The following is a 15403-nucleotide window of genomic DNA, read 5'->3' as shown; positions in this document are numbered from 1 at the left end:
GTTCCGGACTCTTTCCAAGAACAGTTTCTCTGTACATATTGTCTATACGGACGGGACTGACGGGAGTAGTCTTCTTCCTCCCGCTCTGGGCCTCCAGTATGCCCCTTAATATTATGTTTCACGCGTATCGAAGCTAACCGTGTCTTAGATCCTGCTCCAAGTCCTGAGATTACCCGCCTAATGCTCCCTCGGACCCTCACTGAGTCACTGAACGCTTTTATTTGGGTCTAGAAGCTGAAGCGCTCGTTGCCAGCCCCCCTGGACCACTTTTCGGTTCTCAACCATGGCTTCACATCTAAACATCGGACTCCCGCAAATTCATGCCGCGAAAGGGAAAAAATGCATTCCCCCGACCAATGATTTCATCTCAGGAACCTGGCACGTAACCCACTCCAGCCTTCCACTGTGGAAAGGCAAGCAGAACGTCAACATCACGTACGAGCTGCTCCCTCCCGACTCCTCAGGCGTCGTCAAGATCGATGACTTAGTCAAGTACCAAGCCGTCGGATCGGACAAAATAAAGTCAGTTCATGGTATGGACACCCCAAGCCCAGGCAACCAAGGTGCTTGGGACTGGCGAGGCAAAGGTTGGCTGATGATCGCGAGCTCGCATTGGGAGTGCCTTGGATGTGGCCGTACAGATGATGGCAACCAGTGGGTTGTCACGTACTTTGCGAAAACTCTTTTTACACCTGCCGGGATTGACATATATTCTCGGACCAAAGGAGGCCTTCCTCCGACATTTGTCAAGGAGATACTCAAAGCTCTCAGGGAGCTAGAGGTCGAAGAGATCACCACGCTGGCCAACGAAATCTTCCAGGTCCCGCAGAACTAGTCATTTTCCAACGCACTATTAGACGTACTACGTAGTTCTTCCTTACATTCTCAATAGATATATGATACCGTCAAACGACGGCACGTGCCGAGCTCTTTCGCATGACATAACCGCATGCCCGGGTGGCGTCTCCCCAGCAACCATACGCTAGTCCGTTTATAGAATTAGGTCAACACCCCGGCTGATCGCAGCTTCCAATTTGGTTCTCCCAAAATTGGTTCCAGCTGTCTGAACAAACTTGAACGCTCCAGACTCTCCAAATCTCCGGTACTCACTCTCGTGGTGACGGTGTTCCACAAGATCAGGCCGTCATGGCATCGCCCCTTTCCCAGACCTTTGCTGAAGATACAACCTCACGGCGACGCAATACGAAACCACCATGCGCACGTACGTCCAAGCGAAATGTATACGGAAAACGGAGAACAGATGCTCCAAGGGCGGTACTCGAAGAGCGAAGCCCTGCGAAACCCCAGGCCATGACGGGTCCCGATTCAATTCAAGAATCTGTCGATTGTATCGAGGCAAAGTTGGCGAATATCCGACTTGATGAGACGAAGACAGCGGAATACGTCGAAGAGGATTATAAACTGGATGGTACTAACATAGAGGCCTCAACACCTATTCATATCGATGATGAGGTGCCTAAGTCGACGCCCACATCACTCGCAGAACCGGCCCCTGTTCAACAACCGTCAGCGAAATCCACTCCGATCGCCAAGAAAAGATTCCAGGAAATGGTGGCAGTGAGAATAACACCAAGGGTTATTCCGCAAGAATCGCAGGAACAAGCGAAAAAGGTGGTAAACAATACTCCTGCTGCGCTGAACAGCTGCAAGCGAAGCGCAAGGAAGAACAAACCGACCCGACGGGCCTCATCCGTATACATTTCCAACGAAAAGGCGACCTCCTACGTTCGTTCTATCCTGAATCAAACACTGTCTCCCGTGGCAGCGCAGGGAATTCAGAGGTTCGATTCATGGGCTGCGCGTGCAGGTGGAATGTTAGAAGTTGTCAAATTGGCCGAAGGATCTTATGGAGAGGTCTATAAGCTCAAGTTGAGAGAGGATATATGTCAGAAGGAGATGTCCAAATCCAAACTCACACGCCTCAAGGCATGTGGCGATGGTGTTTTCAAGGTTGTCCCTCTACGGGCCCAGAGCGGCGCTGGATCAAAAAAGTTTACCAGCATTGAGGAAATTGTGGCGGAGGTGAAGATGTTAAAATACCTGGATCCGATACCAGGCTTTGCGCGATTCAGAGAGATTCACGTTGTGCAAGGTCGATTTCCAGAGGCTTTCCAAAAAGCCTGGGACCACTACAAGAAAACGAAGGACGACTGCCTTAACCCTAATCCTTCGAGTAAGCGAGCCTATCCAGATTCACAAATCTGGGCGATTATTGAAATGGATGATGCGGGCTGTGAACTGGAGAAATTTTCCTGGTCATCGATTTTCCAGGTTTACGATATCTTCTGGGGAGTTGCCATGTCTTTGGCTCGTGCTGAAGAATATGCTTTATTCGAGGTAACTTCCCTTTGTCTATCGTATGGATACAAGTATGAATTATATCTAACCACAATTTAGCATCGTGATCTTCATCTCGGCAACGTCTGTATACGAAGCACGCGGTTAGATGGTCGCATGCATCCACCATCAGACATGGATGTCATGCGTCAAGCGGAGTCAAGCTCAAGTGGTTACGGATTGAGCACGTTGGAGACAACCCTTATTGACTATTCCCTTTCGCGGGCGGAATTATTGATGGATGAGACGGCGGAACCGATGGAAGTAACCTCTTCGGACCTGGACAAGAAGCAGATTTTTGATGCGATTGGTCAAGATGAAGACGATGCTCTACTAAGAGACACATATCGACAGTGGGTTTCCCCTCTCCAGCAAAGCAGTAAAACAGTACTAATTATGTTCATAGCATGCGCGCCCAGTTATACAAAGGCAACCCAGTCGACACGGAGAAAACACCTGATATTCCCGGAATTTGGGCGGAATATGCTCCTCGGACGAATCTTATTTGGCTTCGATTTCTCCTCAAAATGTTGCTAAGGAACAAGAAACCTGAAGCTCCAGGGCCTGTAGCCCAAAAGCCGCGACAGCCTCTTGCCCCGCGTTCATCCAACAAAGAAATCAAGACAACCAAGTCGGACAAAAAGCAGATCGCTGCCAATGAGCCCCAGATATCCGGTTCGGATATCCACGCCACAATCATGCAGCTAAAGCGGACTCTCGAGGACAGGCTTAATGCTGTTCTTGAACTTCTAGATCTGGAACACGGTCACCAAGACATGTGTTGTGCCGCAGATCTGGTTGCATTTGCCATGGATGTCCAGTGGCTTGGTGAGCAGGATTTCTTTTCTGCGTGATCAAATTAGCATACAGCGTGCCATGACCTTTTTGTTTTTGATTTGGATTTGGGTTTGGATTTGGATTTATTTTTTTTTTTTTTTTGCGGGCGTCATGCATTGCATTGGCATTATGAAGAAAGTTAAATTAGCGTCGTGTTTTGAGCATATTTTTGGAGTGGTGCATCCTGATTTGTTTAGATGTTAATAACCTCGTGTCACACCAACATATAATACCAATCCATATTTTCAGAGCTAATATAGACCTATGAAGGTTAATATTGGTTATAGAATATGATCTGCTGTAAAGCGGCTGACAAAATGTGTATAACTAGGCCAACTGCTGAAAAAGTCCAATATATATATTGTGGCCACGGAGTAACTTGGTTACCATTCCATGGGTTAATACGCAAGAAGTCAGTAAAATAGAATATAAATGTAACAAGGCGTCGTTCATCATGCATCATGAACGCTACAAAATGCAATATATGGAAAAGTCATATAGATATCTCTTATGCCCCTGACGCAAAGAAGCTCAGGAGACTTCCCGTCGCTAGACCACCAACCAGCATGAGACTCATGAACCCGCCAGCAGGCTCACGCTCATCCGCCGAAACAAAGTAGCCTGCGCCCATCATACAACAACTCGAAAGGTACCCATTCGTTATGCCGAATAGGGCCTGGACGATAAAAAGGTAGAAGAAGTCGCTTTGTACGATGGCGCCCCGACCACTGACGTTGCAAAGCAGGTAAAGAGGGATGAAGCCTGCACGGGCAAGGGCGAGGGTCAAGAGTACCCAGGGCCGGTGCGCTATTGAGTAGCGTGGGTTGAGGACGAGCATCCTGGCGAGTAGGTCGCCAGCGTTCCAGAAAAAGAACGCCAGTGGGATGAAAACAGCTGGTTGGTAGAGTCGAGAGGCGCCGGGGCGGTCGTTGACAGACTCAATTTTGGAGGTGTATACGGGGAAGATCATTGTTATCACGAAGCAGAGGTAGATTGAGATAGCGGAGAGCCGAAGCTTTGAGAAAAGTGTCCAGAGGCCCACGGTCTTGTTGCGTGTTGTATCGGTGTTGGAAGATTCAGATTCGTAGTCCAAGATGTGTTCAGTCTGTCGCTTCGTGAGCCACACAAAGGAAACTAGGGTCAATGATGATACGCCCGTCGCGGTTATGAAGCATGCAAAGGCTGATCTCCAGGACGCCTCTTGCGCCTGCTCTTTCCCCGGCTCTGGCACCACAAGGACAGAGAGCATTTGGGCTAAAGGAGGTAATACACCTGCCACCCCTTGGCCGCCCATAATTGCTTGAGTATATTCTTCTCTGCCAAACCCCGATACGTATGCAAACACTCCATTCTGATTGATCCCGGTGGCCATGCTAGCCCCAAACACCATGACCATCACAAATCCGAAATATAATTTCACCGAGGCGTCTTTCAGCACAAGGGTGGAAAATGCAAGTAGGGTGAAAACGACAATGTTGATCAGTAATGATACTATAATTCGTCTTGGATATGACGCTGATTCCTGCAGCTTGGCGAGTACGAATACAGAACCCAAGTTGGTGACGGTCGACACGGTCAATATAGAGGACTGGTAGTGAGTCATCGCCCAGTTGTCTGATTGGAATCGCTGGTGGAAAAATGGTGCTGCGGCAAGAAACATGTTCCTATATCGAAACCAGGCAGGTGAGCGGATATTCCCCGGTAGGCGCGCAAAGAGAACGACTCACCATGCCCATAACATCGACACGCCCAAGATAAAAAACACCCAGTACACAGGTCTCGTGAAGGACGGAGCCAACTGTGCCTGGGCATTGGGTGTATCTAAATCATCGTCGTAGGGCACGACTGGCTCCTGGATCGGCTCATACTCCGCGGTGGGAGGAGCGAACCATCTCCGGATGCGATCCATACTTGCGCGAGTGGATGCGAATGATGCGCCTCTGTTAAGTTGCTCAAAGTGCAAATGATGTCAAATTCAGCCCATGGCCAGGTACTTGATTAGGGCATAAGCGTGAGCGCTCTTAAACTTCAGGCGGGTTGTTGTTAGAGCGGAGTGAGTGACGTTGGCTTGGGAGTGTCAACGCCAAGACAAGAAGTCACGTTCTCAATGAGCGTGTTTGATGAGATAAAAGACGGCAACTTTACTCTTAGAGAACAAACTTCAGATAGAGATGAGTTTCTTCTATTATGTCTATCTTAGATATTACAGTATGGAATCAGGCCCAAACCCGTGAAACCCGGATTCCCACACTCCAAACATTCGTCATGTACAGGTATATCATCACAGCGCGAGTCACTTCGAGCCCAGAAGGTGAGCAAAGTGTCCAGGCTGTGGAATAAATGCAAATAAAAGAAAATGAAATAAGAGCAAGAGGATATTCATCCGAATGTAAGTGTTAAACCAGGTCGCGAGACAATTGCTCATCCTTGGCGCTCGGTTTTGTGGTTTGCTTCAGCTTCACCGTCTTCCTCAGCTTGTACTTCCCAGGGTTTTTCCTGGATTTCAGAGTTAACGGAAGGGCTGACTGGAGGCTGGGTGTCGGCACCACTTAGTTGCCATTCCATCAGCTTCGTAAACGCACCGTCTGGGCGCGCGCTTAATTCCTCGTAGCTTCCTTGTTCGGCAACCTTTCCGTCATTACCAAGCACCACGATCGAGTCGGATCGCTTGATAGTAGAGAGTCGGTGGGCAATGCTGATGGTAGTGTTATTACCACGGAGGAGTGCCGCAAGAGCGCTGTTGACCAGCGTCTCTGATTCCGCATCGAGCGCAGACGTAGCCTCGTCTAAAATCAGAATATCGGGGTCTTTGATAAGTGCACGAGCAATCGCGATTCGTTGCTTCTGCCCTCCAGAAAGCTGCGCTCCGCGGGGTCCTACTTGAGTATCAAGGCCGTCCGGCTATATATTCGTTAATATAGTCAAGGAAAAAGAGATAGGGGGCAGATAGACTTACAAAGTCGCTGATGAATTGGCAGTTTGCTTTCCTTGCTGCTGCGACGATTTCAGACCTCGTTGCCTGTGGGCTTCCGTATGAAATATTCTCGCCAATCGTTCCAGAGAAGAGAACCGGCTCCTGTGCGACAATGCCGATCTTTCTACGAAGTGACTTCGCGTTCATCTCCTTGATGTCCTTGCCGTTGATTAAAACACGGCCCTCGGTGGGGCTGTAGAAGCGCAGGAGCAACGAAGCAATGGTCGATTTACCTCCACCCGAAGGACCAACAATTGCGACATTGGTACCCTGCGGGATTTCAAAGTTGAGTTCCTTGAAAATGGGAACAGCGGGTCTGGTTGGGTAACTGAATGTGACATTCTCAAAGCGAATAGGGCCACGAGCAGTCACGACCTTGGTGCCCTTGGTGGGGGATATTGTCGGCTCACGATCCTGAAGCTCAAACAGTCGACTCGCTGCCCCGACTCCTTTCATTAATTCAGAGTAGAAACTCGACATGCCGAACATGCTAGAGCCTGCATAAGCCGTGTACATCAAGAATGACGTGAGCTCTCCAATACTGATAGCGCCAGACTTGACCATGCCACCTCCTACATAGAGAAGTGCTAAGATCGTTAAATTCCCCATAAGCCCAGTCTATTAAATTGTCAGCTTAGCTTCGCGCAAATTCATAGCGTGAGGAACTTACAGAGCTGAAGAAAGTTGCACTTATCAGTGACTCTTTCTTCCCGAGTTCAAAGATCTTCCGTACTTGAGTGTTGTACCGATTGACCTCGAGAACTTCACCAGCGAATGATTGACTCGTTTTGACATTTCCCAAACGTTCTTCCGCAATCTTGGTCAGTGTTCCTAGATTCCTTTGAATCTGACGGCTGAGATTTCTGATTGCCCTTCCGTAGAAGATTGCGCCTAGTCCAATTGGAGGAAGCAATAATGCTAGGATACTGGATAGCTTAAGACTGACGTAGGCCATCATACCAAAGCCAGCCGCCCCACTAACACCTGCCCGCAGCCCATCCGAAAGATTCTGAGTGATGCTTTTGCCGACGATGATGGTATCAGAACTAAGTCGAGAAATCAAGTCTCCGACTCGATTTGCGTCAAAGAACTCGGCATCCTGCACGAAGGTCTGGCGGAAAAGCTTTGAACGGGTTCTCGCGACGATACGTTCGCCCACAATCCGTAAGATAATTATACGACCGTAGTTTGCAGCAGCACCGAATGCAAGAATACCTGCCAAGGCACCGTAGAACATAGTAGGGCTCAGACCGAAAAGAAATTCACCACCTTCTGATGACTTGGTGGAAGCGTCGATGATCTTGCCAATTGAGAAAGGAAGTGACATAGTGATTGACGAAGAAATCAACAAGAAGAAAAAAGCTAAGCCGAGTTTCTTTGCTTCGGGTCGCGCAATGAGTAGAAGCCTCCATACTTCGCCGAACCCAGAGCCTTTTCCACCTGCACCATCTTTGTTTAACTTTGCGCGAAGGTTTACTTGCGCCGCTTGTGCTGCTTTTTCAGATAGCTCAAATCCTTCATCGTTCTCCTCGTCTTGTTTGTCCCTGTTTTCTGCGCGCGAGGTATTCGTCAACTGGGCGGGCGGCTTGGTTTGGAGAAATCGTTGGGTCGAAGAGAATTCGCGGAATTGCTTGAGAATTGGTAATCTAGAACTGGTGCATTGTGTAGTTCTTGGAAATGAAACATTGGTTCGCACAACATTCCGGTCAATGTGAGGCATTCTGTGGTTGTAGACCGATCCCGAAAGCTCCGAAAATTGCCGGATGAAAATACCCTGAACACCGCAACGCTGGGTAATTTGGTGCGCATCAGAGCATAGCCCCGTCAGGATGCCGCCATTTGGCGTAGAAATCGGCTTTGAATGAGCCCCTGTAGCCCAGGAGGCTCGTAACCTGAAACCGCGCATCTCGGACTTGACTGAATGAGAAGTGAACGGCTGGGCTGGTCAAGACGATGTGATAGTGGGCAAACCAGGTGCCATATCTCACTGATCCGCAAAAGATGTTCGTGGGGAGCTCATGACAATCGTGCGAATATCAATCACGGTTTCGCAATGGACAAAGTCGGGCGTCAGCTATGAGTTTGGTCAGATGCGAAATAATGTAGCAACCCAGTTCCCGACGGGACGAGATCGGAGGAATCGACAGGCCCGAATTTTGCCGCCTGCCACCGCCTATCACGCTCCGACGGAATGTGATCGAGAGCAATGGAGTCTTTCCCATTGATAGAGGCAGCTGTTGTCACTTCTGTCCTATTTTCGCGAGGCTTACCAAAGTGGAAGAGGGCACAGGTGCTAATATAACTGCAATTGCTTTTAACTCTTCTATTCCCGAACTGCTGAGTCTGGGGTTTCTTTGTTTTTATACCCCACTTTCCACCCCTCATTGTATAGTTTTCTGTTCATGATGGTGTTGGATTACAGTAAGTGGGATGCTCTCGAGCTTTCTGACGACTCAGATATCGAAGTCCATCCCAATGTCGACAAACGTTCTTTCATCCGAGCCAAGCAGGCCCAGATTCATCAGCAAAGAGAGCAACGGCGTCACGACATTCAAACTCTAAAATATGAGCGTATCATTAACGATGGCCTCCTTTCGCGAATCGCGAAGCTCCTCTCATCATTTAAAGAGAAAGAGGGATCGTCCTCCGATCCGGAAGAAGTCATCTTTTCAACGCTCATGGAATTTGCGAGCAATCCCGCAGATGATCAGCCGCCCTCAGCTCCAGAGGGCGTCCATACGCAGGAAAAGGAACAGCCGAAATATTCTCAGATGATGAGTGCGCTGGTGGATCAGGTCAAGAAAGAAATTGGAGAATCAAAATCCGACATATCATTTAAAGCATATGTCAAGGGTGTGCAGGGGCACCAGGACAAGGTCCAGGGTTTACAAAAAGAACTGCTTGCAAAGCTTGCGGAACTTGAGAAGGAAGAGGGCAGCAAAATCACAAGTGAATCTATCCATACAGGCTTCGACACTTCGCACGTAGCCAGGCCCAAGGACGCAGCGCCGACGACAGAAAAAACAAGTTCAGTTGAACTGCTGAACCCGAATGCAACTCCAGGAGCTTCAGGCCAAGATGGCAATGATGACGAAGCTGTTGATGACCCGGATAATATACAAGCCAGCGAGATGGCTAAGAAGTTTGCGAAAATCGACCGAAATGACTACCGTGCTCTGCACCGATACATAACTGACCACCCGAAAATCGTTGCAGAGAAAGAGACAGATGGTTTACTGGTTGAAGCGTTTAATAGTCAAATGGAAGGAAAGGAGGATTATGCCCGACAATGTGTGCATCAAGGCCTGTTATTGCAATATTGCCGCTCGCTTGGCCCCGATGGAATCTCACTCTTCTTCAAACGGTACGTAACTCAAGTCTTGATTAGCTTACAGCGTGATAACTGACTGTTCTCCTCATATAGTATCACAACAAGAGAACACCAAGCAGGCACTCTGTTCCGAAATGATGTCAATGAAACTTACAACAAGATCAAAACTCGCGCCGCTGAACTAGCGAAGGATAGTTCTGCATCCAACGACCCCGCTGGTGTAGAGCAAATTCAACTGCATGCTGTTGATCCGAACACCAAGATTACTATAAACATTCCTAAGAGCGAAAGCAGCGAGCCTATCGAGATTGAAGCGCGAAAAATATTTGACTCTTTTTCCAAGGATCTGCAAAAGGCATTAGCATCCGAATCATTGGACGAGGTCAACAAAGTACTCGGGAAAATGAGCGTCGAGGAGGCCGAAGACGTGGTGGAAAAACTGGGGGAAAGCGGTATGCTCAGTCTAGAGGAGGGCATTGTCGATGCTACCACGGAGGAAGGCCGGAAGAAACTCGAAGAGATTGAGGCGGAGGGCAAGCGAGAGAAGGAGATGGAAGTCGGGGAACCCGGGGGCGATGTAACTGAACTGGATTGAAGGTACGAAAAGTTTAAGTAGGCTTGAATCATACAATTGACTGTACCATGATGTGCTGTTTTGTCTTATAATCCTCAAAATATTAGTACATAATGGAGAGGAACAAAGCAAATATTGTATACCTCCCGGGAGATTAGAATCAACTGCCACCTTTCCGAAGCACCTGCTATTTATCATCTATGCCCATAACCCATAAAACTCCGGCGTTTCTGTGTGAACCAAGTATTGTCCCCACAGCATGTCAAAGGCAATAAAATGGTGGCATACAAGCTAAAAAGTGAAGTGCGTTATTTACGTACACCGGGTGAAAGAAAACAGGCCAGAAAATTAAAGAATTAGCATAAGAGTAAATTCAAACCCCGCTGGCGCCGGGTGCTTTCTCGTCCTTCTTAAGATCAAGCAGCATCTCTCGGAAACGTTCCTTTCCAGAGCCGCTCGCACCGCCCCTGGTGCCCTTTCCAGATACATCCACGAGCTTCGCAATCCGCTCCCAGCTTGTTCCTCCGGCAGATGTGTTTTCGCGACTCGCAAGAAATTGCTCTGCTTCGGCGGCAGTTTGGGCGCGAAGCTTGTCCGTCTTGTTGTTGTAAGACACGTAGAAGTCATCGATATCCTCCCTGGCCTTCGTAACGGTTGCCTCTTTTTTCTCGTTAGAGGTCTCCGCTCGACGCGCAATATCCGCATCCCGCTTCTCACGCCATTCCCTAAGCGCAAACAGACGGTTAGCACTCGGTCAATAGATTGAATGTTTGGATGAATATAGAGATATCGAGAAGGCTGATAATCAAAGAGACCGTTGGACATACCTGACTGGTTCTGCCTCTTCCTCAGGGGCCTGATAGCTCGAATAGCCAGTGGGTGGGAAAGGAGCTCCAGTGCCGGTGATGGTACCACCGGGAGCAACTTGCTGTAGAACGCCAAACACATTAGCTCATTGGCATTCTTGAAGACCACGCAGCAGGTTCATTCGCATACCTCATTCTGTGTCTCTATAGCTGGGAATGAAGATTCAAACCCCGAAATCTCAGGACCAGCATCGGCCTGTACCTCTTCCGAGCCGCCCAGTAGCTCATCCTTGTTGATCTCTGTAGAAGTGGCATCTTGAGCAGTGGCAAATTGGTCCGCATCGTCTCCGAGGAGTGCCCGCTCACGAGCTAGGAAGTCGTTCTGGTCTGTACCGTTGGTTTCGATAGTCTCGGTCTGCCCTAGATGTTATTGTTAGCTTTGGGGACACTCCAGGTAAGTATTGCGGGCAACTAACCCGCGGAGAAGTCCTCCAATGAGGGAAAACGGTCAGCCATAGTGGTAGTCTGTAAGTATAATCACCGAGCCCGCTCCCTTGTATAGTGGACGTATGTGATAAACAGATTAGGAGGCGAGAATTGATGAGAAAGTGATGTTCCAGGTGGCTTCTTGAGAGAGTGTTAGGGAGACAATGGCTGAGCCCCCCGGGATTCTGCCGTAAGAGCGGTGAACGAGCTCGGACCTACAGGTGCGACAGAGAGCTTGAAATGTTGCTTCCTTTGCTGAACTCTTTGAAACTTGAGAAGATAATGATCTGATAACGCACGTTATATCTTTGCTAGACCAATATCTAGGTGACATATATAACAGCTTACCTTCACTTCTTATTGTCAAGGGTTGAAGGTTGAGTGTTGAATGAGCGATTGAATTGATTCTCGGGGCTCGGAAGTGGATAGCGTTCAGCGCAAACGACAAAGCAATCAACACTGCCCTTCACCCGTTCTTCCATTGGCTTTTCTGTCAAATCAGATAATTGTTTTACTTGTTCCTGAAATTTTAAGCGACCATGGCGTATACCGATGATTCAGTTAAGGCCAAGCTGTCTGCTCTGAATGAAACACAGGAGGGCATTGTGACTGTCGCGCAATGGGTTATGTTTCACAGGTACAATCATTCGATTTATGCCTCTTAATGCTTCATTTACTAACGAAGCAACCATTAGACGGCATGCCGAGCGGACTGCACAACTCTGGCTCCAGAAACTCTGCGATTCTCCGGCCGCGAAACGCCTCAACCTGATATACCTCGCAAACGGTACGTTCCCCATTGGAAGCCACTGGTAATTAGAGACTGATAAGGGAGATAGAGGTTGCACAGCAGTCAAGAGCACGCCGTAAAGAAGATTTTCTTATTGCCTTTTCGCCTGTGAGTGCGCGCCATACGGAAACAGAATAGAGGCACAGCTAACCTGAATTAGATCATTGCCGAAGCTGTGGCCACTGCATACAAAGGTTCCTCAAATGATATCCAGCAGAAGATCAGGCGTGTGGTTGAAGTTTGGAGACAACGGTCTATTTTTGAACTTCCAATCCAAGAGGCTGTCGAAGCCCGTGTAGATGGTAAGGTCACCCCGACTTCGATTTGTGGACCGGCTGCTCATATAATTAGAAATCGACAAGTCGCGTTCCACTGGCAAGAAGCCCTTGCTCGGTGGCTCGCTATTTTCAAGCCCATCCGGTTCAACACCGTCGGAGTTGCAACCGTTGGTTCCGCTCCAGGTATCACTTTCAAAGGCGGCCGTTGCCTCTGGGACGTCTGGCACGGCTGCCAATTCAGAATACGAAAAGATGAATGATCCCAATGTTTCATTACCTACCGCTCCTGTGCATGCGGCCCGTCTTAGTCAACTTCTAAAAACGCTTGCAAATGCGGAAAGCTCCGTATCAGAGGTCATCAAGTCACGCGCTGCCCTTATTGATGGGTTGGAAAAACTTCTTGAAACCAATCGTACAGCTCTGTCGAAGGAGGAAACACTGGCAGTGCAGTTGCAAGAAAGGAAAGCCGAAACTGAAGCGAAGAAGCGAGATGTCGAGGATGCAATTATGAGAGGCCTTTCCGCCGAGAACACTCCAGCGGCCGAACTAGGAGCTACTGGGACAACTGGAGACGCCGTCTCTCGCCCACAAGTGGAAGCTCTCACGCCGCCCCCTGTTGAAGCTATTACACCAGTTGGTTCGCCGAAACGAGAGCTGCAGGGCGCGACGTCCAATGAGGAGAACGGAGGCCACTCGATTGCAGGTTTTTCATTGGGATTCGACAACCCTGTCGATGCGTCCATTCCCGGGCTCAGCGGCCTAGGCCAACCTTCCACAACAGGGTATGGAGAGGTCGCGCAAGACAGTATGAACGGATTCCAGGCCAAAAAGAGGAAAGTCGCACATGAAGAGGAGGACTATGCGAAGTTCGCAGGTGGGGATCTCGATGCGGACGTTGCAGAGCTATTGAACCAGGAAAGCCAGGCCCAAGACTGAGTTATGCTTTGGGTGCGCATTTTTTCAAAGCGAATATAAGCTTGCGAACATTCCTTCTTTCCACATGTTTTTCTCACTGTTGGCGGTCGCCTTGTGGATCTCTGTAACAATTACCTTTGTCTTCCTCCGTTTTACTTTACATCGAAGTTCTTGTCTGGTATTTGGCATCATAGTTCTTGATTCGTGGCGAGTGCACTGGTATTTGGGTGCGTCTATGAAGCTCAACTGGAAAACAACCATTCACTACTACGGCCGATGGTCATCATCAAATAAGGATAATATTCTCAAAGCTATCATTATGGTATCTCTAGAAAACACAAATAACTATCGATATATATCGGGATCCGCCCATTTGTTCCTTGCCACACGAGTCAAGGACGAAGAGCGCGAACGCCTATAAGTTATTTCAAATGCCCGTGGTTGACTGTCTGGCTGAGAAGGGGGTGAAGAAGGGGGCATAGGTTCTGAAGACCCATGTTTCTTTGGCTTGACGAGGAGAACGATAATCATTCCCACCACTAGAAGAAAGAGTAATAGCATGATTTTACGCTTTGTTGTTCGTCGTTGGTAGCCAGTTGCCTTTACAGGTCAAGTCAGTGAGGTTCTTTGCATTTCGAAATTTAGCAGGGTTGATTTTTGGTCCAACATACCACATTGAGCTCCTTCTGCGCTGATTTGACATCGGTATTCATTCTCTCCACGTTGTAGTCAATACGATCCAGCATAGTGCCTTGGTCGATGACCATCGTCTGTAGTTCACGGAATATGTCAGACAACTCTATAATTCCCTTTGCAATGTCGTTGATCTCTCGTTCTCGTTGTAGAATCGCGGCGTCGTTTTGACCAGTCATACGCTGAGTAGTTTGCAGCAGGGTTGTTTGGGAGAAGGATTTATCAGCATCAGACTCCATTAACGACGGGTCTGTATATGGGTTTTGCACAGGAGTGGCGGTGCGATCAAATTGCGACGCCGTATCTTCGAGTCCTCGTAATTCTATCGACATATCTGTGAGCTGAACGTCTGGGAGAAGATAGTCTAAGTGCCTTACTTCTTAAATAGGTGCTTTGTTTCTTCCTGAACTGAGCGCTAGCTTCTTGTACCCTCGCCGCCAATGATATTTGAATGTTCTTTGCCATGGTCTCGTCTCCGCTACTCACACCACCTTGTTGCTTGGCCTCTTGCACCATCGTTTCGATTCGCTTGACATGCTTCTGGCATTCATGGAAGCCGCGCGTGATTTCTTGTGTATATCGCTCGATCACACGCTCGTCTTGTATTCGCACGTCTTCATCGCCAAATCCCGGTAATAGGTGCTTATGGTGTAGCTTATCTAGCTGTGCCGATTTCTGGGCAATGTCCGCAAGCAAGTCCGTCACATCCTCCTGCACGTCAACCCAACGCGGCGGCAGAACATCCATCTCAATGATGGCATCACCATCGTCCTCTATCCCTGTGGATTCGGATATAAGTCGCCGGCTTTCCTCGGACTGTGATGCGACGTCGGAGAACCCATTGGTGGCTCCACGGTATGTCGGCTTCTTCGCGGGGTGATGTGTGAATGACTGGCGGTAGGATATGTAACTGCGAGAGAGGTGGCATCAGTACAAATGTACCAGGAGCGCATGCGCAGAAGGAGTGCTATCAAGTACAGATTGGTGCGGTCCCGCCACATCGTGGGCGACTAACGGGCGTTGTTTCCCCGGATCCTATTGAAGTGTCCTTTTATGCCGGGATGGGCATCATTGGATTAAAAAACAAAGCTTGGGTAGCACAGTATGATCGTTTATGGAGTGATCAGGTTCTGAATTGAATTAAGAGGCTAATGAAGTGACAACAGAGCTGTTTCGGGGTCCAAACTAGCACGACGTAACGGCGATCCAGCCAGAGCAACGGGCATCGGCAAGCTTCATCGTTGTTGCACACGTGAGAGATAAACGCTAGTCCTTTTTGGGAACCATTGTACCTGGCCCGCGGCTGGCCCGCCGCCGCCTTGAATGCTCGCAGATAGGAGACCCCTCACTTGCTGCTGGAG

At 48.8% G+C, this 15403-nt stretch overlaps 8 protein-coding genes across 8 annotated transcripts; 4 read left to right on the top strand and 4 right to left on the bottom strand.

The window, feature by feature from the left end:
* Positions 1 to 283: 283 nt before the first annotated feature.
* ASPSYDRAFT_53970 (uncharacterized protein) lies at positions 284 to 835 on the top strand (the record flags this gene model as incomplete). Its single annotated transcript, XM_040848774.1, has 1 exon — positions 284 to 835. One exon carries the CDS (start codon positions 284 to 286, stop codon positions 833 to 835), a length of 552 nt encoding a protein of 183 aa, XP_040708276.1.
* A 311-nt stretch (positions 836 to 1146) lies between these two features.
* ASPSYDRAFT_141828 (uncharacterized protein) lies at positions 1147 to 3212 on the top strand (the record flags this gene model as incomplete). Its single annotated transcript, XM_040841191.1, has 3 exons — positions 1147 to 2358; positions 2419 to 2711; positions 2765 to 3212. The coding sequence occupies 3 exons, from the start codon at positions 1147 to 1149 to the stop codon at positions 3210 to 3212; spliced, it is 1953 nt and encodes a 650-aa protein (XP_040708275.1).
* Positions 3213 to 3703: 491 nt separating this feature from the next.
* Positions 3704 to 5104, bottom strand: ASPSYDRAFT_26474 (nucleoside transmembrane transporter FUN26; the record flags this gene model as incomplete). The annotated part of the gene is made up of 2 exons (XM_040844283.1): positions 3704 to 4859; positions 4923 to 5104. 2 exons carry the CDS (start codon positions 5102 to 5104, stop codon positions 3704 to 3706), a joined length of 1338 nt encoding a protein of 445 aa, XP_040708274.1.
* Positions 5105 to 5616: 512 nt separating this feature from the next.
* mdr2 (ATP-binding cassette permease mdr2) lies at positions 5617 to 8075 on the bottom strand (the record flags this gene model as incomplete). Its single annotated transcript, XM_040840968.1, has 3 exons — positions 5617 to 6096; positions 6152 to 6787; positions 6840 to 8075. 3 exons carry the CDS (start codon positions 8073 to 8075, stop codon positions 5617 to 5619), a joined length of 2352 nt encoding a protein of 783 aa, XP_040708273.1.
* A 499-nt stretch (positions 8076 to 8574) lies between these two features.
* Positions 8575 to 10095, top strand: ASPSYDRAFT_142416 (Hsp90 co-chaperone CDC37; the record flags this gene model as incomplete). The annotated part of the gene is made up of 2 exons (XM_040841238.1): positions 8575 to 9533; positions 9594 to 10095. 2 exons carry the CDS (start codon positions 8575 to 8577, stop codon positions 10093 to 10095), a joined length of 1461 nt encoding a protein of 486 aa, XP_040708272.1.
* Positions 10096 to 10287: 192 nt separating this feature from the next.
* ASPSYDRAFT_325379 (clathrin light chain CLC1) lies at positions 10288 to 11698 on the bottom strand. Its single transcript, XM_040844986.1, has 5 exons — positions 11586 to 11698; positions 11357 to 11507; positions 11071 to 11300; positions 10902 to 11002; positions 10288 to 10799 (listed from the first exon to the last, which is right to left on the bottom strand). Exons 2-5 carry the CDS (start codon positions 11394 to 11396, stop codon positions 10448 to 10450), a joined length of 723 nt encoding a protein of 240 aa, XP_040708271.1. The 5' UTR covers positions 11397 to 11507; positions 11586 to 11698; the 3' UTR covers positions 10288 to 10447.
* A 207-nt stretch (positions 11699 to 11905) lies between these two features.
* ASPSYDRAFT_139576 (CTD-interacting domain-containing protein) lies at positions 11906 to 13370 on the top strand (the record flags this gene model as incomplete). Its single annotated transcript, XM_040840966.1, has 5 exons — positions 11906 to 12003; positions 12062 to 12153; positions 12206 to 12264; positions 12317 to 12458; positions 12508 to 13370. 5 exons carry the CDS (start codon positions 11906 to 11908, stop codon positions 13368 to 13370), a joined length of 1254 nt encoding a protein of 417 aa, XP_040708270.1.
* Positions 13371 to 13890: 520 nt separating this feature from the next.
* On the bottom strand, positions 13891 to 15043 carry ASPSYDRAFT_168144 (t-SNARE syntaxin TLG2; the record flags this gene model as incomplete). Its single annotated transcript, XM_040843387.1, has 3 exons — positions 13891 to 14364; positions 14420 to 14952; positions 15021 to 15043. The coding sequence occupies 3 exons, from the start codon at positions 15041 to 15043 to the stop codon at positions 13991 to 13993; spliced, it is 930 nt and encodes a 309-aa protein (XP_040708269.1). The 3' UTR covers positions 13891 to 13990.
* Positions 15044 to 15403: the final 360 nt, after the last annotated feature.

This window comes from Aspergillus sydowii (genome assembly GCF_001890705.1).
Source record: "Aspergillus sydowii CBS 593.65 unplaced genomic scaffold ASPSYscaffold_1, whole genome shotgun sequence".
Classification (NCBI taxonomy): Eukaryota; Fungi; Ascomycota; class Eurotiomycetes; order Eurotiales; family Aspergillaceae; genus Aspergillus; species Aspergillus sydowii.
This window is presented reverse-complemented; position numbering and strand designations above follow the sequence as displayed.